The 16449-nt window shown below is 45.2% G+C and overlaps 1 protein-coding gene across 1 annotated transcript in view; it reads left to right on the forward strand.

Moving 5' to 3' along the window:
• Window positions 1-16116, forward strand: part of ZNF445 (zinc finger protein 445) — a 31064-nt gene extending 14948 nt beyond the window's left edge. Inside the window, exons 2-7 of the mRNA XM_039230400.1 lie at window positions 5255-5823; window positions 8308-8476; window positions 8811-8887; window positions 9165-9291; window positions 9780-9890; window positions 10834-16116. Of these exons, the coding sequence (XP_039086331.1) occupies window positions 5395-5823; window positions 8308-8476; window positions 8811-8887; window positions 9165-9291; window positions 9780-9890; window positions 10834-12992 (3072 nt within the window). The 5' untranslated portion in view covers window positions 5255-5394 and the 3' untranslated portion in view covers window positions 12993-16116. The remainder of the gene's footprint in view (window positions 1-5254; window positions 5824-8307; window positions 8477-8810; window positions 8888-9164; window positions 9292-9779; window positions 9891-10833) is intronic.
• The last annotated feature ends 333 nt before the right edge of the window (window positions 16117-16449 follow it).

The following is a 16449-nucleotide window of genomic DNA, read 5'->3' on the forward strand; positions in this document are numbered from 1 at the left end:
GAAATTTTGCATTTATGTGCATAAAAGATACTGGTTTGTCTGATTTTGGTATCAAGAATGAACTGGGAAGTGTTCTGTTTTTTTGAGAGCTTATGAAGAATCAGTATTATTTTTTTCTTTAATAATATTTTTTTCTTTAAATATTTGGGAGAATTCAGCAATAAAGCCATCTGGGTCTTTGGTTTTCTTTACGGGTAGTTTTGCTGGGTCAGTAGCACAGACCATATCCTGTCCATTTGATGTAACACATTGGCAAATGCAATTAGGAACTATTCTTCCAGAATCTGAAAAGTGTCTTACCATGCAGGAGGCTGTGAAGTATGTCTTTGGACACCATAAGATTTAGAAAGGATTATATTGTGGTTTATCTCTTAATTACACTTGCTGCATTTTGCTCTTAAGTAACGGCTTTTGCAACATGTGACTTATACAGTAGGTTTTGTTGTTCTTTTCACTTCCGCTAAAAACATTGTGATTTGTTTTCCCTAATAAGCTCTTAGAGGGGGGAAATAAAATGTTTCTTTAGTTTTGGAGGGAATGTTACTCGAAGGGGATATTTGCCTTGTCACAGGAACCTCTGGTATTTTAATTCTTGTTTTTTTTTATTCATAACTAATCAGAAATCCTTACTGTGCTTTTTGATACCAAAAGTTATGCCTTAGAGCACTGAAAAAAATTCCTAAGCGGATGCTGGCTAATAAGTTATTTGAAACTGTTTAAAAGTGTTATTTGGAAGTAGAACTAACTTAAAATGGGATCCAGGAGGTTGCCATTCATTCATCATGCTTTAAGTCCAAGCTTTGAGAATAATCATGATTTTCAAGGACTCTTAACATTGGTTGTTGTTGTTGTTATTATTATTGTAATTATTATTATAAACAGGCTTAGTTACTGCAACACAGTGATGAAAACTGAGTGTTTAAGTTTTATGAAACATACCTTAGAAGCCAGAATTGAAGATTATTCTTATTATCTCTCTTTATATAATTCTGCTCCATTGGATAAAAGAACTAACACCTTTTCTTTTCTTTTTTTAAAAAAAATTTTAATGTTTATTTTTTGAGAGAGGGAGACAGCGTGAGTGGGGGAAGAGGCAGAGAGAGAGGGAGACAGAATCTGAAGCAAGCTCCAGGCTCCGAGTTTTCAACACAGAGCCTGACATGGGGCTCAGACCCACGAACCATGAAATAGTGACTTGAGCCAAAGTCAAACATTTAATGGACTGAGCCACCCAGGTGCCCCCTCTTCATTTTTAAATAAAATAATTGTTGTGTTTAAACATTAATCTTGTAGGAGCGCCTGAGTGGCTCAGTCAGTTAAGCGTCCAATTCTTGATTTTGGGTAAGGTCATGATCTCAGTTTATGAGTTTGAGCCCCACATTGGGCTCTGTGCAAACAACATGGAGCCTCTTGGGATTTTCTGCCCTTCCCCTACTTGCTCTCTTTTTCTTTCAAAAAATAAATAAGTAAACATTAAATAAATAATTTAATAAATAAAAATTAGTCTTGTAGAGACTCAGCATTAATGAAGAATTTTCAGGTGTTGCTCAAATGTTATTACTAGGTTCTATGATTGACTTAAATGTGTTCTAAAAGTTGGTGTATTTCCCAAAGGATAAATAATAATAAATACTAAATATCTGCTCTTAAAACAGATTAACATTATAGACTTGTTTTTGTTAGGTGATCTGGTATATACTTAGAAAATTTATTCATGTGGACTTTGAAATATCCATTAATATAGATGTGAATATCAAAGAATGTTTCTAAGGTATTATATCATGATACATCAACTTGTGTTTCCATGTAAACTAATTTATTTTTTATTTTAAGTTTTATTTATTTACTTAGAGCAAGCTGGGGAAGGGCAGAGAGAGAGAGTATCAAGCAGGCTGCACACCGTCAGTGTGGAGTCTGCCCCGTGTGGGGCTTGAACTCATGAACTGCAAGATCAAGACCCAAGCCGAAATCCAGAGCCGGACACTTAACTGACTGAGCCACTGAGTCAGGCACCCCTTCGTGTAAAATAATTTTAGTGCGATATAAACTTAAATAGAAATGTAAAGCATGATTTGAATAGCTATCCTTTGTATTAAAAAAATTTAAAATGTAAAAAAGAAGAAAAAGAAAAAAAAATGGCTTGAGAGAGCAAGGAGAGGTGACTGGCTTTGGCTTTTATTGTGGTTAGAGTGGGGCTCGGTGAGGTTTTCTGTACATAGTCCAGGGCTTGCGTGCTTTGAACTCCCTGCCAGTACTAAGGGGGCACCTGGGCTTTCTTATTTCTTTGTCCAGATGTTGGCAAGTTGAAGAGTGATGGGCTTGAAAGCTGTCTGTAAACATCAGAAATGAAGTCAGGCTCTTTATTATGTAAAACCACAGTGCTTTCCTCCTGCTCTGTCCTCCAGTCCTCAACTACCCTGGCAACCACTAATCTCTCCATTTCTATACTTTTGCCGTTTTAAGAATATTATATAGGTAGAATGATACACCGTGTAGCCTTTTAAGGTTGGCTCTTTTAACTTGTCATCATTCTCTGGAGATGCATCCAAGTTGCATATACTCATTCTTTTTATTTCAAGTAGTGTTCCATCGTATCATTGTGCTTCAATTTGTCTAACCATTCATCTATTGCAGGACATCTGAGTGGTACCCTTTTTGGGATTATCATGAATAAGCTGCAGTGAACAATCATGTACAGGTTTTCTGCAGAATAAGTTTCCATTTGTTTGAGATAATGTGTCCAGGAGTGCAGCTGCTAGGTTGTATGGTAGTTACTGTTGGGTTGTTAAGAAACTGCCAGACTGTTTCCCAGAGTGGCTGTACAATTTTACATTCCCACTAGTAACGCATGAGTGATCTGTCTCTCTATATCCTCGACAGCATTTGGTGTTGTCATTGTTATTTATTTTAGCCATTTTGATAGATGTAAAGTGATTATCTTATTGTGGATTTAGTTTGCATTTCCCTGATTGCTAATTATGTTGAACATTTTTTCATGTGCTTATTATTCTCTGTCCTCTTTGGTGAAATGTATCTTCATGTTTTTTGCTCATTTTCTTATGGGATTGTTTGCTGTTGAGTTTTGAGAAAAATTTTTAATGTTTATTTTTGAGAGAGAGAGAGAGGAAGGGAGGGAATGCATCAGGGCAGAGAGAGGGAGACACAGAATCTGAAGTAGACTCCAAGCTCTGAGCTGTCAGCACAGAGCCTGACGCGGGGCTCGAACCCACGAACCGCGAGATCATGACCTAAGCGAAAGTCGGACGCTTAACCGACTAAGCCACCCAGGCGCCCCCAATTCTAGTAACTCTTTGCCTGGCTTTAGCTCCTGAAGATTTTCTCCTGTGCTTTTTTCTAAAAGTAGTATAGTTTTATGTTTTATATTTAAGTCAGTGATTCATTTTGAATTCACTTTTGTATAAGGTAATTAGGTTTAAGTTGACTCATTATTGTGCCTATGAATGTCCAGTTCCTCCAGCAGTATTTGCTGAGGAGCTTTTCCTTCCTCCTTTGAATTGTATTTGCACCTTTATAAAAAATCAGTTGGGCACATTCTGCAGAGTAGATTCCTATGCTGTGATGTGGCCTGCTGTGATGTGGGGATAAGCTCTTTCCCCAGGTCTGAAGAAACATTCAGTGAGGGCCCAAAATGTTCCCAGGTAGTTTATTTAAACCCCGCAACCACACACATTTTATACAGTGAGGCCACACAGATTTTAAGAGGTAAAGTGATGCATCTGTTGTCACACAGTTAGTGGGGAGATAGATTTGAATCCAGGTCAGTCTTAGTTCATTTTCTCTACTCTGTACCCTAAGCTCTGCTATATCCAGAAAGTGGCTTGAACCTTCGGACAGCCTCCATTGTGGTGAATTACCAATGGAAATAAGTTTAGTAGAGAGCTGGATTAGTGTTTCCAAATTACAGTTCTTAATCCATTGGTGGGGTCATAGTTATTTAGGGGATTCCTAATCAGCATTTGTTTTGTTTTTGAGTTACTTATTTGAGATATTTTAAAGTATTATATTACAATATTAGTACGGTCACATTTGATATTACAGATCAGTTGGGTATAATTGTGTTCGTCTGATTTATATGTTGTTTCCTCCACCAGTACCACAGTCTTTTAAGTTGTTATTTAAATACCAGTTAGTTAACATATAGTGTTGTGTTAGTTTCAGGTGTACAGTTTAGTGATTCAGCACTTCCATATAACACCCTGTGCTCGTCACAAGTACACTCCTTAACCCCCATTACCTGTTTTACCATACCTCACCCATCTCCCCTCTGGTAACCATCAGTTTGTTCTCTGTAGTTACGAGCCTGTTTCTTGTTTCTGTCTTTTTTCCCCTTTGCTCATTTGTTTTGTTTCTTAAATTTCACGTGACTGAAATCATATGGTATTTGTCTTTCTCTGGCTGACTTATATCACTTAGTGTAACATTCTCAAGCCCCATCCATGTTATTGCATGCAGATAGCAAGACTTCATTCTTTTTTATGGCTAATATTCCTGTGTGTGTGTGTGTGTGTGTGTGTGTGTGTACCACATCTTCTTTACATCTTTCATCATTTTGTATGTCTTTTCATAAGTTGACAGACACTTGGGCTGTTTCCATAACTTGGCTATTGTAGACAAAACTGCCTTAAAAATCAGGGTGCATTTATCCCTTTGAATTAGTATTTTTGTTTTCTTTGGGTAAATACCTGTTAGGGCAATTGCTGGATTCACAGTCTTGATTATTGTAGCTCTAAGTCTTGAAATCAAATAGACTATTTCCCCATACTTTATTCTAATTTTAAAAAATTGCTTTAGCTATTGGAATTCCTTTGTCTTTCCACATAAATTTTAGGATAATCTTGTCTATATATACAAAAACCCTTGCTGAGACATTGATAGGAATAGCATTAAACCTGTAGATCCTTTGGGGGGAGGATTGACATCTTTACTCTGTCAGCTTTTTCAGTACATGATATGGTGTGTCTATCCATTTATTTAGATCTTTTTTGGCTTCTTTCATCTGCCATTTGTAATTTTGGGCATACAAGCCCTGTACATGCTTTCCTGTATTCTGGGAAATTTTCTTAGTTTACCCCAAAATGTGACAGTCTAGCCTGGGTCTGCCTGATATGGCAGGCATCCGTATGTAAATAGTCATGTGGCCTCTTTTCATACATCCTAGGATGATCCTGGCTACCAGCATCTAACTGCACCATCACTCTCACATCCTCCTGAACTGTAATATTGGTTATTTTAGTCTCTTACCAGTGACGTGTGATGTCCCAGCAAATGGCATTGCCCACCGCTGTGCCGAAAAGCTACTCCTGAGATCCCAGCAGCGACACAGCTGACATAGACTTGGTTTGCACCCTGCTGGCTAGACCCTGAACAGGAGTGATGCCTCCAGGCAGGTGGTATGCTGTCCATCCAGCTCAGGCCCAGGCTTCAAGGAAACAGGGGCGTCTTCAGATGGTCAAGAAGGAAGAAGAGGATGATGGCTACACTTCAGCTCAGGCTGCCAGGCCACAGACACTCAACCGTTCTGGCCAGGAGCTGTTCCGCCAGCTCTTCAGGCAGCTTCGCTACCATGAATCTTCTGGGCCCCTAGAGACTTTGAGCCGGCTCCGGGAGCTCTGCCGCTGGTGGCTGAGGCCTGACATTCTCTCCAAGGCCCAGATCCTGGAGCTGCTGGTGCTGGAGCAGTTCCTGAGCATCTTGCCTGGAGAGCTGCGGACCTGGGTGCAGCTGCATCACCCAGAGAGTGGTGGGGAGGCTGTGGCCCTGCTGGAAGAGCTGCAGAGGGACATCGATGGGTCACCATGGAGGGTGAGTCTGAGCAAGTGTGCAGTCCTCAGGGAACTCTGCCTGTCAGTGAGCTGGCTTGTCTAGAGTGACTGGATTGGGCCTCTGAAGGCTCAGCATTGAGGAATGCAGGGAATGTCTTCCCTTCTCATTCCCATGGCACCTGAGCAGCAGAGAACTGGGTCCTGATCCAAGGACCTTGTAGCAGGCAGCCCTTCTCTCCTTCTCAGAGGACAGTCAGCTCCAGGAAGAGGGTCAGCAAGTATCCATAGATGACAGTAATGAGTTTTTGGACACAGTAACTTGTATTATGCTATTCCGTCTCCACAGATCCCATTTGGCTCGACTCTGATCTGTTAAGTGGGAGTGATGTCTCTTGCTTGTTAGAGTCTTGGCTTCTGCGTGCATGTTAAGACCTATAAATGCATTGGGCTCGTAACACATTTGTTCTCTCTTAGTAAGCTTTTGAGGGTTTATTCTCTGCAGGGGTCAAGGGTAAGAAAAGTACTGAGGTTCAGCCCAGGGCCAGGAAATTGGAGGACTTATTCCACAGCCTCATTGTTCTTGCTCACACTCTTTCAGAGCCTCACTTTATTGAAAAGGAAATGCAAAACTGATGTAACAGTGAGAATTTGTTCAGTGTGTATTTAGTGCCTACCATGTCCCCGGTTCTGGCCTTAGAGCTGGGAAACAGAGCTGCCTGCCCTGCGGCTGGCAGCAGAGCAGCTGACAGTTAAAGTGAGCTCTGCCCCACACGAGCTCGCTTCTCAGTGCTTCCCGTAGCTTGGAGGTTGGTTGGTTTGTTTTTTTTAAGAGCATTTATCATTTTTATAGGCTTCTTTAAATTTATTTTTAATAAAAATATGTGTAAGTCTACATATATGATGCATGCATAAATGAAAGTTACCTTTAAGATTTTTTAAAATGCTTATTCCTTTATTTTGAGAGGTGAGGGAGCGACAGAGAGGGAGAGAAAGAGACTCCCAAGCTGACAGCGCAGAGCCTGACGTGGAGCTCAGTCCCACAAACCGTGAGATCCTGACCTGGGTGGAAATCAAGAGCTGGACGCTTAACTCACTGAGCTACCCAGGCGCCCTGCCTTTTAAGATCTTTGAACCATATTTGACATACTCTTTCCCCAAATATAATGCAAAAATTAAGTTGAGTAGCATATCTGACTGAACATCTACCAGCAGTAAATGGTAATAAATCAATACAAGGTATGACTATTAAGAAAGAAACCTCTTTGCATAACATTGGTTACTATTTTTAAAAATCTTAAAGAGCATTTATCATTTTTCCAAAACACCAAGATGTTCAAAAGGATTGAAAACTAATTTATTAAAGCAAATAAGGTTCATAGTAGATACCTAATTGTAGCTTGCTTACATTTAACTCATTTAGAGCTAGAGGTAGAGTTCAAAAATCCATGAAAACATTGCCAAATGTGCAGACAGGGCCTACCTTGTTGTAAGTAGTTAGGAATCAGAAAACAAAACAGGTTGGGAGAACCTTCTAAATTCTGAAAAATGAACAGAAAGCTCAAGATGCATATAAAATTACAGAATCACCATATGGTTCATAAGAATTGAGAAACTAGGGTCTGTTAATGTTTGTCCTTAAACTCATTGGGCTATGTGCTTCCATCTTGTATTATTTCTTTATTCTCTTTTCGGTACGGTTTGGGAGGACCAGGTTCATCGTCTTTAGTCTATAGCTTGGTGTCAGATGTTTAATGGCCTCAGACTAAGATTCCTCTTAGCCAGGTCAATGTGTTGGCCACAGAACCAGGAAAAACTTACAGTTCATTAGCTATTAGCTTCCTCTACTCATTTCTACATCGGGGATAGCCTTGCCTCCGAGACTGGAACCATTAGGGTCCCAGAGCAAGTTGCCTCTTTCCAAGTCTCTGCTTGGATGGGCACTTCCATTTTTTGGATCTGAGACTTTTTCTTTTATGGTTCCGTGGCCAACCCTCACAGGTAGTGCTGCCTCTCTGGCAATGTTACATGCTACCTCAGATTAGCTGTCTGGGAGCTGTCCTTTGAAATCACTTAGCTTAGCACCACCTAGAACAGCCCCTGATACATGGTAGATGTTATGTCTGCATCTCTCTTGTGAACCATTATCAGTTTAACTCAGGAATAAATTCTTCTCTCTCATTTCTAAGTTCCAGACCAGAGGTGGGGGTTGAGGACTAGTGGGGAGGTGTCAGTGCAGCACCTGAGGCCTGAGAGCGTTGCCTCGCTAGGTACTTTCCTGTGTTGTAACTGGAATCTGGCTCCACCTGTCTCCCTCATGGTCCTCACTAGAGGCCAGGGAGGCTGAGGGGTGAGGAGGCCCCCCCTGGGCTTTTTCCTCCTCCTTTTCCCTCTACTTGTAGGTCATAAAGGGCCTGCCCTTCCCTTCCCTGGGTCGCTGCCCTTAAAGATTGGCCATGTGGCCTCCTTTCTGAGTTTGCTTTCTGATTCCCATGGGGATTCTCTCACAACATTTTCTTCTTGCCAGGACCCAGCCCTTGCCCAGAGCCCAGATGTGCGTTGGATGGGTACAGGAACCCTGCGAGCCTCACAGATATGGCCCCCTGCTTCACCTCTCAGGAGCAGCTCTACTCTTGGGGACCACCTGGAGCCTCCCTATGAAATAGGAGTGTGTGACTTCCTGGCTGGGCAATCCGGTACTCGCCATCTGGCTCTTAGACCCCAGCCATATGCCACACGTCCCAATTTAGTGTTGTCATTTCACCATCTGTCCTCTCATGAGAATCCCTTTCTATCTTGGCCCTTAGCTTGTGTCCTTTCTACCTTCTGTGACCCATGTCCACCTAGCTCCACCTCCCATTACACCTCTCAGCCCTCAGTGGACATTGGGGAAATGTGAAATGGATGTTTAACAATAGTCCATACCTGCTCCTGGGCCCAAGAGTCCTCTACGTGGGGGAAGAGGAGGCCTCCTCACTGGGGTGCCAAGAGCTGGGTTACCTTCTCTCATGGCTCTTTCTTCTCCTTCAGAGCCTCCTGTTGCCCAGGCTCCTGCTCTTTCCCAAAGAGAAGGGTGCCCAGGAGACCTGTTGACAGCCCAGCCTCAGGTGAGCCACAGGACCTTTGGTCCTTCATGACACCCCAGCACTGCTGCCTAATGGAGTTGCTGAGGCTCCCCCTCATCTTGAGTCTCTGTGTCCAGTGACCTCACATCCAGAGGCCCATGTCCTGGAGACCAGATTATCCCCCTTGAGCTTAGAGCTCTTCTGCTGGGTGATGCTCTTCTCGCTCACCCTTTGCAGATCTGTCTTGTGTCAGAGCCTACCCCCTTATAAAAGCTGGGAGCTCTAGACCGGCTCTTGGACCTAGGACTGTGTTTTTCAGGAGGCCATGACTTTCAAGGACGTGGAAGTGATCTTCTCCCAGGATGAGTGGGGATGGCTGGACCCTGCTCAGAGGAACTTGTATAGGGATGTGATGCTGGAGAATTATGGGAACATGGTTTCTCTGGGTAAGACATTAATTTCCCCATACTTCTACCCACTTTGCCTTCTGCCTTCTTAGTTTTTATCATGGTGCCTAGACAGGGGCCTGACCTGGACTTAGATCCTGGCTCTCTGTTACCTCAGTCTCCTCTCTTGAAGCATGGTGCTAATGATGATTGTCATGCTGGATTATTGTTAAGATTAAAAGTCATATGTCAAGTTTCTAGTTAGACATCCAAAAGAATGTTGGTTGATTTAACTGATTGAGTTGTCATGTGGCTCCCACCTCCAGAGAATCCTAGTAAGCCTTTTGGCTGTGACTTCTTTCAGCCTCTTATCTCTGCTCAGTGCCGTTGGAAATGGTTGCCTGGGTCTCCTGTCCTAGCTTCTTCCACCAGCCTCCCTGGCCTTTCCCTCATCCTTGCGAGGACCTGAAGCCCGAGAGGGTCCTGGAGAATAGTTCTGCATGATTTATCCACCGTTCTGTATCATCCCATTCCCTTCTCTTCTGCAGTGGGGCCGTTCACCAAACCTGTTCTGATTTCCTGGTTGGAGGCAAGGGAGCCATGGGGCCTGAATGTCCAAGGAGCTCAGCCTAAGGGGAATCCAAGTGTTGCCCCTGCAGGTGAGTTCCAGAGAACCTCCAGAACCTGCTCCTCTCACATCTACTCTTCTCTTTCTTTCTTTCCTTCTTTTTTTTTTTTTAAGTTTGTTTATTTACTTATTTGGGGGGGGCAGAGAGAGAGAGAGAGTCCCAACACGAGGCTTGAACTCACAAACTATGAGATCATGACCTGAGCTGAAATGAAGTCAGATGCTTAACTGACTGAACCACATGGGCACCCCCAGCTCTTCTCTTTCTTAAAGTCTTTTATGCCAAGTAAATCACAGGGAACTTCACTGTTTGCCAGAAGGAGGATCCCTAACAGTGATGCTAAGGAGTGCTGGGCTTCTGGGCTTCTCCGTCCAGACTGGCCTGGTAGACATTTGTTTCTGGCCCTGCCCCTTCCCCCAGAAACCCTTTCAGTAAGTGTCCTCGCCCACTGGAGGGCTTTACTGTTGCAGTCTTTTCCACTCAGTGATGGTCCTCCTCACCCCTCGTTGCACTCCTGCTGACCCGTAGGCCCACGCCCGTCCCTTTGTGCAATGAAGAGCACTAATTCCACTCCAACTTCTCTTCTTTGCCCCTGCTACAGGCTTGGCCTTCAGTTCTTTCATCCAGTCCTCCATGGATCCCCTCCCCTGGGCTCTTGGGGACCTTCTTATCCTCTTGGGCCATGATTCCTCTCCCCTCTTTTGCTGTCTAACACTCACTTTCCAACTCTGTTGTTCAACGGGATGTGACTTCTGCGTATGTCTAGCTGGGGTGCCCACCTGCTTCTCCTCCTCCCTTCCCTGGCATCTGGGACACTCTTCCATGTTTTGCCTTCCCTGATTCTTTGGTAAAGGTGTTGGCGGTCAGGCAAAGGCCTCACCACCCAAGACTGTGACTTTTTTTTTGTCTGGTGCTTTCTGCAGTTCCAAGTATGGGAAAAAAGTACACTGTCCTTTGTTTTATTTTGTGTCAGGAGGTGAGCTCCAGATTAAAACAAACAAGTTCATCTTAAAACATGAACCTTTGGAAGAAGCAGAAACCTTTGCTGTGCCATCAGAATGTTGTGTGATGAGGGTTTCTGAGGGAATCGGGCTCAGAGAGTCTTTTGAAAAGAAGAGCAGGCTAAAGGAGCAATGTGGGAACCCCATACAAACAAGAGTTAAGAAGGAAGAGACCAAGCTCAGTCACAAGACTGGAAAAGAATCTGAAGAGTCAGGAAGAAGTACTAGTCTTAATTTAAAACATGCTGCATATTTGAGAGTTCCCAGAAGAAAGCGATCCCTTAAACATGGCTGTGGCAGACGCTTCCGGGGGGGTTCCTACCACTATGATTACAAGGAATACGGGAAAGGGCTCAGGTGCATAGTTGGTGGGTTCAGCCTACATCAGAGAATTCATGCTGGACTAAAAGGGAATGCAAAGGAATTATGTGGAAAAGATTTCAACCTTAGCCCACATTGCCAGCGTGGGCAGAGTCTTCACATGGTGGAGGCCCCACATAAGTGTAGTGACTGTGGAAGAGTCTTCAGTCAGAGCTCTCAGCTTGCGTGTCATCAGAGACTTCACACTCAAGAGAAACCATTTAAATGCAGGGTGTGTGGGAAAGCCTTCAGGTGGAGCTCAAACTGTGTGCGCCAAGAGAAGATTCACACCGGGGTGAAACCTTATAAATGCAGTTTATGTGACAAGGCTTTCAGACGCATGTCTGCCTACCGTCTACACCAGGCAACCCATGCTAAGCAGAAATTTCTTGAGTCTAGGCAGTATGAGGACACTCCCACCTGTGGCTCAGGATTTGATCATCATTCGAGAGACCAAAACAGGGAGAAGCTGTTTGACTGCAGTCAGTGCAGGAAATCGTTCCACTGTAAATCGTATGTTGTTGAGCATCAGAGGGTCCACACTCAGGAGAAACCTTATAAATGTACCAAATGTAGAAAAACCTTTAGGTGGAGATCAAACTTTACTCGTCATTTGAGAATGCACCAGGAAGAGAAGTTCTATGATCAAGACAAACGTAAGGACTTCAGACTGACCTCCAGCTGCAGTCAGCCCCAGGGTTCCCCTGCTCGGGAGAAAGCTTTTCCGTGTCAGCAGTGTGGGAAAACTTTCACTCGGAAGAAATCTCTCATAGATCATCAGAGAATTCACACAGGTGAGAAGCCCTACAGATGTAGTGAATGTGAAAAAGAGTTTACCCATCGGTCAGCCTTTATTGCTCATAAGAAGCAGCATGCCATTCAGAGAAAACCTGAGGATGGGCCATCTTTTAGTCAGGACAGAGTGCTCCCAGTTCCTCCGAGCAGCACAGAGGAAGCCTACAAATGTAGCCAGTGTGGCAAAGCCTTCCGTAATCACTCATTCCTCCTCATCCATCAGAGAATTCACACCAGAGAAAAGCCTTATAAGTGCAGGGAATGTGGGAAAGCTTTCAGGTGGAGTTCTAACCTCTCCCGACATCAGAGGATTCACTCTTTGGAAAAACAGTATGAATGCCATGAAAGTGGAAACACTGCAAATCTGCAGCCACAAATCCTCGCTGAGGAGAAACCTTTTTGGTGCCAAGAATGTGGGAAGACTTTTACACGTAAAAGAAGTCTTTTAGATCATAAGGGGATACATAGTGGAGAGAAGCGCTATAAATGTAATCTGTGTGGGAAATCTTACGATAGAAAACATCGCCTTGTTAATCATCAGAGAATCCACACTAAAGAGAGACCTTTTAAATGTCAGTGGTGTGGGAAGGATTTCATTGGAAGACATACCCTCCGCATTCATCAAAGAAAACACACCAGAATGGCACAGTCTGAATGCAGCCTGGCTGGGTTATCTTCCTGCCAGGACACCGGGGTGAGTTTACAGGAATTAAAACCAAGTGGGGAGAAGCCACTTGAAGATTCTGAGGAAGTTTGTGACCGGAGCTCCAGGCTCACTGGACTCCAGAACGTACCCATTGGGAAAAAGTGCCACAAATGTAGCACCTGTGGGAAAACTTTTAGCAAAAGCTCACAGCTCATGAGCCACAAGAGATTTCATACCCGAGAGAGGCCCTTCAAATGCAGAGAGTGTGGGAAGACCTTCAGGTGGTCTTCAAATTTGGCTCGGCATATGAAAAACCATGTTAGAGATTAGCTTGCGGTCTGACAGTGGGGGGAGAGGGGTTCCTAGCTACCCTGCCAGAGAACCCTTGATTGTGGGCAGTGTGGAGAAAACCTTCACAAAGGGTCCAGCCCTTTCTGTTTTTGAAGCTGGTGGCAAAGAATCCTGAGATCAAAGACCCAGGGCTTTCCCTTTCCCACTTGCTAGGGAATGTGATGCTGGGGAAGAACAGCAGCCGGTTCTTTGGGGCCCTTCTGGGGCATGGGCCTCAGGAGTGGCCTTTGCACAGTGGCCTGGAGATCCCCCAGTCTAAAGGCAGATACCATTGCCCTCTGTGGTTTGATGAAACATCTGTGCTGTGATGGGCTGCTGGGAAGCGGCCAGTTGGATCCTGTGGTGGTGCGTATTCTATCTGATCTTACTAGTCTCAGCAGCAGCAGCAGCAGCAGCAAGAACTAGTCTCCCCAGTTGCCTCCTGGGAGTTCTGGCTGCAGCTTTGGGCCCCACACCTGGCTTTGGATATCTGCCATGGGCATACAGTTATCTCAGGGGCACGTGGAAGAGAGCAGGGTTGGACTCGATCACCTCGAGAATGGGGCTCTTCCAGTGCCCCATTGCTGTCTCCACCCACAGTCTGCATGGGCAGCAATGGGCCATCTCTTCAACAGAAGTGTGCTGAGCACCTCCCAGATGCCAGGCACTGTTTTGTGCTAGAGGCCCAGACAGCGACCGGAACAGACAAAATTTCTGCTCTCTCGGATCTTTACAGACTGTGAACAGTGAGATACATAGTACTTTGGATGGTGATATGCGTTGACGACAGAATGAATCAGAGAAGAGTGTGAAGCAGTGCTGGATTAGGAGGTGGGCTGCGATTTTAAGTAGGCTAGTTAGGGAGGGCTTCAACTGAAGAGGTGGTACTTGGTTCAGCACAGGAGGTGGGATCTTGTCTGGTGCTTGGAGAATAGTAGGGAGGCCCTTGGGCTAAAGTAGAGTGAATGAGCAGAAGACAGGGCCCCAGAGAGGTGGTGGGCCAGGCTGTGTGAGCTTCAGGGTCCCCCCCCCCCCCCCCCCCCCCCAGGACTGGAGCTGCCTCACAGCGAGCCACGGAGGTAGGGAGCTTTGGAACAGTTTTGGGTTTAGGAATGATGAACTAACATTTACAAGGGTTAACCACAGACCCAAGGACTCCGTGAAATTATGTAGCTGAGAGGTTTTCATGCAGTTAGTTGTCCCTGCTGCCAGTTTCCATGAAAGGGAGTCTCCTCTCCCCTCAGAGGGTCTGAATTTTCTACAAGACTCACAGCTCTCAACAACAATTGTAAATTGTTTAAGTATTGCACTTGCATCTGTAACTTGTGCGCACTACAGGGACCCTCTAACCTTCAGGTAGCCTTCTTTGCATGTCAGATCCGGTGCTGGCATCAGGTTCAACCCAAAGGAACCAGTTCAAGTGACTGAAGCCCTCTGGAGAAAAGGTGGCCTGGTGGGAGAGGTCCCCCATCTCATTTGCCAGCCTGACTTAAACAGCAAGAATCAGCTCAGTGGTGTGATGGTAAAGGACTGATTTTTCTAAAACTTACCTAAGTAGCCATTGCTTCTGATTATTGAAGAGCTCACAGTAGGAATATGAGGATAAAATGACTCACTTGGTAGAGCTCCATCTCAGCCTGGGTTTTACTGCTGTGAGCCGGGGTGCCCTGGTGGAGCAGGCCGTTTCTTGTAGTAAGAGGAAACCCACCTGGAAGGTGTGCTTTCAGGGGAGCCCAAGGAATCTTACCCTTTCTGGATTGCTGTGGGCAGGTGAAAATGAAGCCTTCGATACTTTGTGGTGAGGTCACGTGGAACAGGCAGGGAGGGGTGGGGAAGAAGGAGAATCCGCAGACCCGTGTTTGCCTTCTGGTCCCCATTCAGCTTTGCTCTCAGGAAGGTTTGGTCACTCTGGCTCTGCTGTTCTTTTCCTACAGCGGCAGCTGCCTCGGCCTGGAATTGGGTGGCCCGTCACTGGCATAGTATCAGAAACTGGCTCTAGAAGTGGCTGGGCAGGGACCAGGTCCCATGTGCTGAGGGCCCAGGGTCATGGGAAGGGCCTTGGAGTTGCCAGAGCTGAGTTCAGGCTCAGTGTGACTTTTATTGGCAGGATGATCCTGGACAAGTCACTGAACATCCTGTGTGTAAAATCCGCGTCACCAAGCCCCCTGATTCCTAGGATTGGCAAAAGAGGGCTTGGCGTGCGAGGCTCCGGGTTAGGCAGCTGATCTCCAGACACAGAGCTCTCACAGAGCTGCAGCTCCAGGCAGTTTCAGCTTCAAATTGGCTGGTGCTGCAACCAAGGAGACACCCCTTTTCTGTTCCTGTTTCACTGACCCCCCGACTCCTTGTGCCACTGTCACCTCAGAGGGTTCGTGCCCCAATAGGGGTTTTCTACTGCCATTTTTATAAAGTGAGATATACTTATTTTTAAACATTCACACCAGATTTTCAAATGTACAAAGAAGTAAAAAATCAACAGAAATCCCTGTATGTTGAGGTAAGTCTTTAATATCCTGGGATTGTGCTGATGGAGTCTGTTCAATAACCTGAATTTTTAAATAATATTAATTATATGAGTAAGACATTATTTTTCTAGAATGATTAGTAAATACAGATGAGCTAAAAGGAAAAGGAGAAAAGTCTCACTACTTAGAGCTACCGACTAAACATTTTGGTGTAATCAGTGTAATCAGAAGTTCAGGTGTAAACCCTTGAAACCCCTGGGACTGGCCTGCATTGTGCTGCCCCCTTTCACCACAAGTGTAGACCCTATCCATGCTGGCCCAGGCCCTCACCCTTCAAGGCCTGGCCCTCCCTACCCCTCAGCCATCTAAGGCCTCTCCCCTGGTCCCACCTCCCCTGGTGCCTGGATCTTACTCTGTGAGGTGTTGCCCACGTTTCCAAGAGTTATTGTCATTGCAGCCAGACAGGGCACTCTGGAGGCTGGGGTTGGGTACTTATATCTGCTTGCTGTGCCGAGGAAATTCTGTACAAAATTACCTCTGTTAAGGAATATGGGACTGAATTTAGTTCGGCTAAGTCAGAATTGAAATGGGTTTTTTTTTCTTTTAATGTTTCATTTTTATTTTTGAGAGAGAGAGAGAGAGACAGCATGAGCAGGGGAGGGTCAGAGAGAGAGGGAACCACAGAATCCAGTGACAGGCTCCAGGCTCTGAGCTAGCTGTCAGCACAGAGCCCGACGCGGGGCTCGAACCCACGAACCGTGAGATCATGACCTGAGCCAGAGTTGGACACTCAACCGACTGAGCCACCCAGGCACCCCAAAATTGGAGTGTTTTGAAGTGAGCCTGAGTACAGTGTGGACTGGAGGCACTCCGCAAGCACACTGGTTAGCAGTTCAGCGGCGGGCCGTTCCAAGCCATGCAGCTCCAGGTGATGGTTTCTGACTGCCCCAGCCACCAGTTCTCAAGTTTGCCCCATCCTGCCCTAGAGATCA

This window comes from Hyaena hyaena, unplaced genomic scaffold (genome assembly GCF_003009895.1).
Source record: "Hyaena hyaena isolate Hyena2069 unplaced genomic scaffold, ASM300989v1 scaffold_45, whole genome shotgun sequence".
Lineage (NCBI taxonomy): Eukaryota > Metazoa > Chordata > Mammalia > Carnivora > Hyaenidae > Hyaena > Hyaena hyaena.